At 31.8% G+C, this 10,497-nt stretch overlaps 1 protein-coding gene and 1 pseudogene across 8 annotated transcripts in view; both read right to left on the bottom strand.

Annotated features, from left to right (window-relative positions):
* LOC117172679 (spondin-1-like) overlaps nt 1-10,497 on the bottom strand; it is a 316,699-nt gene that overhangs the window by 39,434 nt on the left and 266,768 nt on the right. For 7 of the 8 annotated variants that reach the window (XM_033360810.1, XM_033360809.1, XM_033360808.1 and 4 more), the window contains one exon: nt 9,887-10,244. In XM_033360810.1, coding sequence (XP_033216701.1) covers nt 9,887-10,244 — 358 coding nt within the window. The remainder of the gene's footprint in view (nt 1-9,886; nt 10,245-10,497) is intronic. The other variant, XM_033360815.1, reaches the window with a different exon arrangement.
* Nucleotides 7,620-7,765, bottom strand: LOC117174015 (annotated as a pseudogene).

Raw genomic sequence — 10,497 nt, forward strand, 5'->3', positions numbered from 1 at the left:
CAATCAAGATAAACAAATGAAAAATTTTGGCAAATTTATGCAAGAACAAATCGGCTAATAAATGAAAATATGTAGAATTATACTGAATTCGTTATGAATGAGTAATAATACTGCATGATGAGATTTTAAAATTAATAACTGATTAATTGTTTTTAAAAATATTTAATAATACAATTTTATTAACATTTGCGATTAACTTCGACTCTAAACTTAGTCTCAAGCTATTTAAATAGGGAAAACGATTTCCTTCTAATAGAAACTGCCAAACCTTTGAATTTATTTAACCTAATTGTTTATAAACATTTAATTTGTTATGTTTTTCCAAATTCTATTTAAGATATATTATTTTCAGGAATCAATATCAGTAACAATTCTGTCGATTAAAGGAAATTCAAATCTAAAGAAATATTAACTATTTTGCCAGAAGAATCGTTAACAACAATGTATATTTATTACTTTTTAAATATTTTTGTGATAAGCAGCCATTCATACAATAATTTAAAACAGATTTATTCTTAAAACCACCTTTTTCTGCGCGAAAGGGCCGAAAATGCGAATTTGTTTATCAATATTTAAATTGTTACATACATTGAGATTTTAATTTAAAATTTTGAAGATTTCGAAATATATCGCAAAAGAATCGGAAGTATTTAAAAAGTGATTTGAAAAGATTCAAAAATAATTTAAAGCTTGAAAAGATTAAAACATTTTTTAAGGAAATTCAGATTTTTCAAGGCTTAAAAAAATTTAAGAGCTTTTTAAGGATTTTAAATTATTAAAAAAACGTTTCTAAAATTTGGTAAAATATTGTAAAATAACAAAATTTTCTTTAAAATTATTTAGATCTTTTGGACATATCTGAAATCTTCAAATCTCTTTTTTGAATTTTCTCAAGAATCTTAGGAAAATTATATTAAGGTAACCGTAAATAAATATATACTGAAATAAATATATACTGATAATACTTATATTTTTGTTCTCAGATAAAGCAGTATGTCTTCATGTCACAAAAATGGCCTGTGTAAAGCGGATTCCGAATGGTAAATTTTAATGGTTCAGTTTTTTGTTACCAAAATTATTTGTCCTTTCAAATTGAAAAACTAAATGTGCATGTAGCGTGGGATTGGTGATACTTATATTTTTTAAATAGAAAAGTAACTAAAACAGTAACCAAGAAAAAGTTAGATTTTGAAACAGTTACGATAACTGGTCTCTTTCGACAAATAACATACCTATTACTGTTAGTGACATTTAAGTTTACGCAAGTTCAAATTAATGTTAATCAGTGTTGACAGATTTGGAACGATTCGAATAAGTTCAAACATCTTTCGACTGATTTTCAAAAGCTGATACAATTATTCCAGTTTCTACCTGTTTCAAAAGTTTGAAATGCTTTCGGGCGGATTGGGAACGATTTTCAAAAGGTTTTTAATAGGGTTTGAAGATTTAAAATAAGCATAGACAAGTTTAAAAAACTGTTGAGGCTCTGTGTTATCAGCAGTTTAATGACTTACTGCGATGGAACCCTCGCTTCGATAAGCGTGGACTTTCTTATGAAAGCAGAAGTGGAATGATGACACGAGAAATGGCAGACATTGACTCTGTGGAACTTTGTTAGTTGAATTAAAGCAATGTAGAAGTATTTCATAAATTACAATTTTAGCCCCGATACTGACTTAAAAAGGATGAAAAGTGTAAAGTACGTATATCTGAATTCATTCTATACGTATTTTTCGGTATGTCCCATTGAGTAATAATAAGGACACCAAAGAGTACGTCAGGAATTTAGTCAGCGTGTCTGAAGGAATGCGCTTCGTTTAGAGTGGAGGGCCCACTTAAAACAAAGAGAACCTTTTTACCATCCAGCGTAAATCCTCTCTCTAATTATGTTCGAAAATTCGAGGTTTATTTTTCATTTGCGTGCGCATTGTGGTTTGGTCTCCTTATTATTACTACATGGTATGCCTCTAGGAGAATTTTTGTGAGATATCAAAGTTTTAAATATAGCGCGTTTAGCGCTCAGACTGACTACTAAATTACTGAATCTGCGTAGTACATATACTTTATTGCTGATTTTAATAATGTGGACTTCCCTGAGTAATTCCCAACAAGAATTAAAATAATCGATCGGGCCGTTTCTTATCTTGGGCCCTTATGATGGGCCCGAACTGAGTTTACTTAAATAGAGAATGAATATTCTTTTTTTTTACTTATTTTTTTTGAGTAAATTCGTTCCTTTCAACATAAAATTAAACTAAAATCACTTGCTAGAATATATTATAGTTGCTTTAAGCCGATGCCAAAACTATAATCAAAGCCGAAATCGAAAATTTGTGTTTTCTGTTTGAATTTTCCATTTTTTTTCAATTCATTAGGATAACACAGTTTTAAATAGCTTCGTCAATGACACTGTGCTAAAATATGTATAAAAAATGAAGACCATTAAACTCACAAACTGCTTAAACAGATGCTTATCGTAGTCGAAATGTCTTGAACGAACTTGATGTTTTTTCCATATAGAGTTAAATTCAAAATGTACAGATTCAAACGCTTGTTTACTAAATATACCTAATCCTACTTTATTTTTTTCGCAAAATTCTTTAACACGTGTAAAAATACATTGCACCTTAGGCGTAACCGAAATATCTAAGTCCAAATAGCTGCGTACGAAATCGTCAATGTACTTTTCAAATTCAGTATGTAAAGTATTACTGAAACAGGCATTTACGACTTTTTTAAAGTCATGGAAAGTTTGCATAAATTTCAAACATCCTATAGGGGACACATTTCGCAATTGATTTAATTTATGTAATAATTTTTCCATGATCATTTCCATTGAAACTCCCTTCCCCCCGTTAACAACTTGACGTTCAACATTACAGGTCTTTGCCCAAGCTACAGCTGTTTTTTTTTTAAATTTTTAGCCATATGAGTAAATGTACCATTCACTATTCGCAAAAATTAATGAAGTGGTGACGGTAGTAGTATATCCAGAATAATTTTGTTTTCATCATCAATAAACAGCGGTGGTGAAATGCAGCGCATATAATTTTTGGCTAATTCTTTTTTTTCTCCAGCACCAAGTCATTGTGAATAATTTTCTGCAATGTTTTTAATTGATCACGGACTAGAGGATTCACAAAGATTTCCTTTGGGAATATTAAATCAAATACACGGTTAAGAGCTACCAGAAGGCACGATACCAGCCATAATATTACACAATTTTATATCAGCTACAGTACGATTAGGTTTTTCACTCCAGAATCTTTGAAAATCTTAGAAGCAACTCCATTGTTGTACTTTTGTCGTTTTCTGGAGTTTAATTCAGATTAGTGTTCAGGATTAAATTGTAATTCATCTTCAGTAGATTGAATTGACATACAAATTTTCAAGGATTCTCCTCCACCGTCGATACCAAATTTTAACGAGCACTGGTAACATTACGTTGATGCGATTCCAACCGAAACATTTTGTGAAAGGCTAAGCCTCGATTGTATTTTTTTCCAGTCACTTGATTTATTACTGCATTTTATTTTAATTTTTTTGGATTAACGACAATCTTTAATGGTTTACCATGAAGTTGATTTATCGACATGGATTTTTGGATTGAGTCAGATCCTTTAGACTCTGTCTTTTTTTAATGTCGATGAAATAATCTGATTTTGAACTTTTAAAGGAAATTGTAATATCAACGCTTCAACATTTTTAACACGTGTTGACAAATTGCATTTATGTGACAGCTCTTTAGCTATTATGGATAAGCAATTTTCACATCGTTGACTAACTGTACTTTGAAGGTTATTTTCAAAAAAATTACCTGTGTAAAATAAATTTTAAAAACGATAACGTATGAAATATAGTATAGAAAAAAAGAATACTTATTATTTGAAAAATCATTTTCATGTTGATGTTTTCATTATCATGGGATTTTCGAGCCATCTGGCGTATTAAGCACTGACAAATAATTTGCTCACAGATCGAATGTTAATTCTGTTGTAATTGAAAGATAATTTAGGCACTTCTGTTTCTTATTAGTTTTTTTTATTGATACATCTTAATTAAACACGTCCCAGATAACAATTTGTCCCTCACAGTTATGGCGTAATGCGAGGCACGCGTGCGGATCGTCGTCACGTCGTTGCCCTCGTAGACCGTGACATATGCGTAATCAATTGAGACGCACATCGCTCGCACATGGTAAGTTACGCATGCGACGCATATCGTTCGCACGTCATGAGTCACACGTCCGACGCATATCGCTCGCACGTCGTGAGTCACACGTAAGATGCATATTGCTCGTACACCGTGCACGTTCTTTGAGGGTTACAAATGGTATTATTTGTAACCCTCAAAGACCTCTCAATGATAATATATATTATAATAAAATAAAGTAAAACAGATTTGTTTAAACCAAAATTAAAAAAAAAATTTCGTACTACAAAAGAACGAACTTTTATACCAAAAAGATATGATTAATGAGGTGTACATTGTAAACTGGAGGAACTATTTTTTAAGTTATAGTATAAATTATAAACTCGAGGAACAGCGAACAAGTATATATGATATTATAAAACAAAGTTTTAATTTATAATATATTTATAAAAATTAAAGCACTTTAACATCATGTTTCACATTTTACAGGGTGTCTAGCGATTCTTAGGAACAAAATTCAAGATCTTTTCCAGGTTTTCCAGGTCAAGAAATCAAGTTTTTCCAGCTGTACTTTTTACACCGAATATTAAAAAATGCGTTTGCTATAAATTAAAAAAAATTAGGCGATTAATTTTTTATTAGCCAACAATTTCTAAACAAAACAGAATCATACATAAACAAATTCTAAATTTTTTACTAATGTAAGTCGTCTTTGTAAAATCTGCGGGAATATGTTTTAATCTTTGTAAAGTCTTTGACTTAATTAATATCTTTGAAGTCTTTTGAAATCTTTTAAAGTATTTAAAATCTTGAAATTTCTGTAAAATCTTGGAGAATTATTTTAAAATCTTAAAATTTTTGTAAAATCTTTGAAATTATTCGAAATCGGTATGAAATCTTTGTGAAATATTTCTTTAGTCTTTGATATGTATTCAAATCTTTATAATCTATTGTAATTTCTTTTAATTATTTTGAAATCCTTATGAATTCTCATAAACATTTGTGAAATCTTTTGTATTCGTTTACAATCATTAAAACATTCAAAATATTTGTGAAATCTTCTTAAAAAATCGAAACCGTTTAAAATCTTCGAAATGTGGAGTACTGTTCTCTTTTTTATATTTTATATTTGAAAAATGCGTTTTTTAGAGTAAGCCCTCTGACATAATTCAAATTTGATGCAAGAATATAAAAGATTCTTTGACTTGCAACCACGTGATCATAAGAGAACATAATAAACATCCATTAATATAATAATGGTCAAATCAATTTAAAAATATTTGAAAAGTAGTAAAAGTAACTTCTACACAATATTTAAAAATGTCTGATTTGCAAAGATTAAATTTTTTAATTGGTCTGTCAACATTCGTAAATTGAAAATATAGGTATTTATAACATTTAAATTTATATTTCAGGTGTTTCTTATATTTTTTTCTGTAGGAAATTATTGAAAATAATTATTTCTACATTATTACTAATTTACATAATTAATGTCAAAAATGGGCTTATAAATAATATTGCATGTATAAATACATGCCCATCACAAAATGCGTGGCATATACCTCGCATATGCATGAATCCCACGCTGTGAGACACATGTGCCTCGCACGCACGTGCCTCTCACAAAGTGCGACGAATATGCACTGCACCCTGCATGCACCGCGTGCCTCGCATGATGTGCGGGAACGTGCCTCGCACGATTGTTATCTGGGGTGCTACAAAGTCCGTTCGGTAAGCTTTTGTTGTTAGCTATATATTTAAAAACACTGTTCACGAGAGACTCAATTTTACCATTTGAAGTAACCTCTACAGTTATATAAGCACTGCTACGACCTTTTTTTACAAAAAAATAAACAGGACTTACTACGATTTTCATCGTGACTTACCGGACGATCTTTTACGTTGGACATCGTAAAGTGAGTTACAATTTTTTTAGCAATTTTGTTATTAAGAATCCGCTGCTAAGTAACATAAACCTCTGTTGCTAAATAACACAATGTACAAGTATAAATTACTTTTCATGTAACGCAAAACAGCCCAAACTTTTTAACATTCGATTTGCTGTAGAACTCGAATTTAAGACTTGTAAGAGGCTATACCATTCTAGTGAGTAACTTTGGTATGATTTTGTCAAAAAGAAAACGAAATTACTCATAATAATCAAAAACGCCCCGATCGATTACTTTCATTTTCGTTGGGAATTACTCATGGAGGTCTACATTAATAAAATCAGCGAAAAAAGCCTGTTTCGGACCCCATTTTACTTAATGAGATTTCAAGCACCCCGTGTTACGCCAGCAAAATAGAGAATTCTCTTCAGACCATAAAATTTTAAATGGCCGTACCTCCGATGAAATAAAAGTGCCAGTATAACACCTATAGTTTGCATGTGTTGCCAAAGTTTTAACAATTATTTTGGTTTTTTCGAAAGGCAGTTTAAATATTTGGCAAAATTTTCGGGAGATGTCAAGACACGATATATTCAAAAAATGTAAAAAATTGAGAACTTGCATCCGTATCCTGGCGGACCGAAGGAACCGAATGGAGCCTCTACAAAGTACTCGTAAAGACCACATTGGGTTCCTATTCAGTTCCTTTTTAAAAAACTCGAAAGAACAGCAAAATCAACTTTTAAATTGTTGAAATTCGGATTCTAAGTTAAAATTCCCTATAGAAGATCACAGAATAATTGCAATAATTTAGTTTGCAACGGTAACAAGTTAAAAAATATATGACGTATAACGCCTGTTGACTGATACACTTCAAACGCATCGCCTGTCAGTAGCAGTCAAGAGGCGTTATACGTCTTTTTTTTTTAAACTTTTTACCGTTGCAAAAAAAGACTATTGGGATTATTCCGTGACCTTCTGTAGGGAATTTTAACGTAGAATTCGATTTTCAACCATTTAAAAGTTGATTTTGATGTTTTTTCCAGTTTTTTAAAAAAGAACCGAATGAGGACCCACCCAGCAAACATGGTTAGAGAACAGATTTCTAACTGTTCTAGAACACATTGTGTTCTAGAATAAGTTAGTAACAGGTTACGAATATGCGAGTAACTATGTCATCCCCCATACGCTAAAACAATTCTGTAACAGTTCTAGAACGCTGGGACAACCGATCTGTAAAATTTCTAGAACAATTATAGAATTCAATTACAAATGCTGTATAACAAAACTTTAACAGATTTAGAATGCTGTGACAACCGATCTGTAACAATTCCAAAACTTGAATACGCTGCATTGTGAAAAATCTAGGACAATTCTATAACAGTTCTATAACAATTCTATAACAGTTCTAAAACTGTTATTTATCAAATATGGTACAGTGTTATGTACCACTCACAGCAATAGGATATCCCGGGATATTCGACTTGATCCCATTTATGTCTTGGATTATTCCAGGGATAACCCGTCGGAATATCCTGCTAGGCGGAAATTTCGATATCCCCATGGATATATTTTGATCCGGGATAGCGCGTACGCAGTCCCGACTAACAAAAATTATACGTCCGAGATATTCACATTAGAGATATTCGCAAGGGTCAGCTACGCCATAGTATTGGCGAACTCATCTTTGTTCCTAATTTGTTCTAGAAAACACTTGTAACAATGTCCAAGAACTTCGATATTACACTGTTACGGCACAGATCTAAAATAAACTTGAAACAAATATTATAGAGGGCCTGTGATCGGTTTGTTCTACAACAATTACATAGCAACTGTTACAGAACAGTGCTGTCACATGGTTCGAGAACAGTTCTGTCACAATTTTATCAGTGTTCTAGAACACTGTTTTCATTCTGCTCTAGAACAGTTCTGTCACCATCTTGTAACAGCTGTTATAGAACACAGTTCCTTTTTTTATCTGGAACAGTTACAGAACGCGTTTGCTGGTCAATAAGCTCTTTACGGGTACTTTGTAGAGGCTCCATTCGGTTCATTCGGTCCGCTCTTCCAGATACAGATTTTAGTGAAAACATAACTTCAGTGTCCTCGGTGACTATAGTGGATTTAGTGTCATATTTTATTCAATCTTACACTTTTCTCATCGCAAAACAAGTAAAAGCATATAAAGGTTTAGAAGCGTATATATTTTATGAAGCTGATTTCTTTTGTGAAAGTGAAGTGCAAGCAGTTCAACGGTACTTTTTTTGCTTCTAACTGAGGTTAGTGTAACAATGCAGTATTTTTAGTTTTAAATTAGTGTTTTAGTTATAATTTATTATTTTCTATGAGTATAAACATTAACATTATGTAATATTCCTGTGGAGCATGACATTCGTTTCAATTTACATTGTCAAATTTCACTGCTGATATAAAATGCAATGGGAGTTTTTATTGAGATTTTGTGGTTAGGAGCAGCCTTTAGTTACAGCAATCTGTTCGCAGAATTAAAAAAAATCAACTGATATCATTAAAAAGTTATAACACTGCATTCTTCTTCTCCCACTTTAATGTAAATAAGTAGCATTTTTACAAAAATCTATAAAAAATAATATTCTTCTATGGTATTTTGTGACTTTTTTTCATTAAGAAAATTTTTAAACTTTCGTACCTTTTTTAATAGGACATTTTCGTACTTTGTCATGGAAAATATATTTTTTTATAGATTTAAAAAAAATAACACTGATTTACATTAAAGTGGGAAAGAAGAATGCAATGTTACAATTTTTAGTCATATCACTTGAGTTTTTCTATTCTGTGAGCACATCGCTCTCGCTGGAGACTGCTCTTAACCTCAAAACCTGAATAAATTACAATCGAATTTTACTTCAGCAACGGAATTTGATAACGCAAATTGAAACCATTGTCGTACTTCACAGGAATATTACTTGATGTTAATATCCATACTCGTAAAAAATAATAAGTTATTACTAAAAACATTAACTTAAAACTGAAAATACTATATGTTGATATACTAACCTCACTCAGAAGCAGAAAAGTACCATTATAGACTGCTTGCACTTCACTTTCACCACGAAACAAGCTTCATTCAATTTATAATCTTTCAAACTTTTATATGCTTTTACTTTTTTTGCAGTGTAAAAACTGCGAGATTAAATAAAATATGACATTTTAATCCACTATAGTAACCAAGCGCACTAAACTCAAATTTTCACTAAAACCTATATCTCTAAGAACATACGGATCAAAGTTTTCCATTTTTTTTTCAATTTTCTGATATATTAGGTCTTGACATCTTCACTACAATTTTTCAAAATAATCACTCTGAATTTTGAAACAACAAAAACAATTTTAAAAAACTCGAACAACACATGTAAACTATAGGGGTATACACCCTTACGAAAATATATGATAGGAAAAAAATGACAAGCGTGTCATCTTTTTTTTTTGTCATTTTTTACTTGTTCATAATTTTTTCGCGACCACAGGAAAACGATTGGACAAACGATAGGCTAAACGATAGGAAAAACGACAAGTAAGAGGACAGCCGAAAATGACGTGCCCTAATTGGCCATTGTGCCTGATAAGGTCGATGTTTAATCGGAAGAAAATTTTATTTAAATTTTTCAACTGTCGTCCTACTTGTCGTTTTTTCAATCGTTTATGCTATCGTTTTTCCACCCTTTATCATATTTTTTATTATTATGATGAATGTGATGAATGTGATAGTTATTATGACATATGAGACTGCGGCATTTTAGTTCTGGCTATGTAAAATGAATCTGCACTCTTCAGAGCAGTTAGCTATTTATAGAGGTGCCTCATACCTCTAACCATTCCTCGGTTACTTCCACTTCCTCTTCCAATTCCTCGCCTCCATTATCCTCCTCCACATCATCATCATAATTTTCAGGTGCAGTTTCATCAGTCTCGTTTTCTGGAGCTTCGATAACTGTGCTTACCTCCTCACAATTTTCGCCCTCACAGTCCTGACAAGGTTCGAGCTCGCATGGCTGTGTTTGCTGCAATTCTGGTGCTCTAGGCCCAATTCTGCAATATTTTGCATGCTGTTTGTGTTTGTAGATGCGGGATCGAGTTTTTACTGCCGGCGCACAAGTTGCCGAACACTCACTCCAGGAACTCCATGGTTCCAGTTCACAGTTCTTACGGCTTTCTGATGGTTCGCTTGGTAAGGACAAATATGTATAATTGAAATTATTACTATAAAAAAATAGTGAAAACAGGTGACCTGCGTTTCGTAACCTATTTAATATATAATTTTTAATGTTAAATACTCATATTTTTATTTCACTAAGAAAATTTATTATCCTCTTTAATCCTACAGTCTGTCAAGTTAAAGCGTGGGTGGCTTTACTCGCAGTCGGTAAGGTGTATCGACATGATTTTGGTGTCAAAATATTAAGAAGAGCTCCCTCTT

Source organism: Belonocnema kinseyi, chromosome 5 (assembly GCF_010883055.1).
Source record: "Belonocnema kinseyi isolate 2016_QV_RU_SX_M_011 chromosome 5, B_treatae_v1, whole genome shotgun sequence".
Taxonomy (NCBI): domain Eukaryota; kingdom Metazoa; phylum Arthropoda; class Insecta; order Hymenoptera; family Cynipidae; genus Belonocnema; species Belonocnema kinseyi.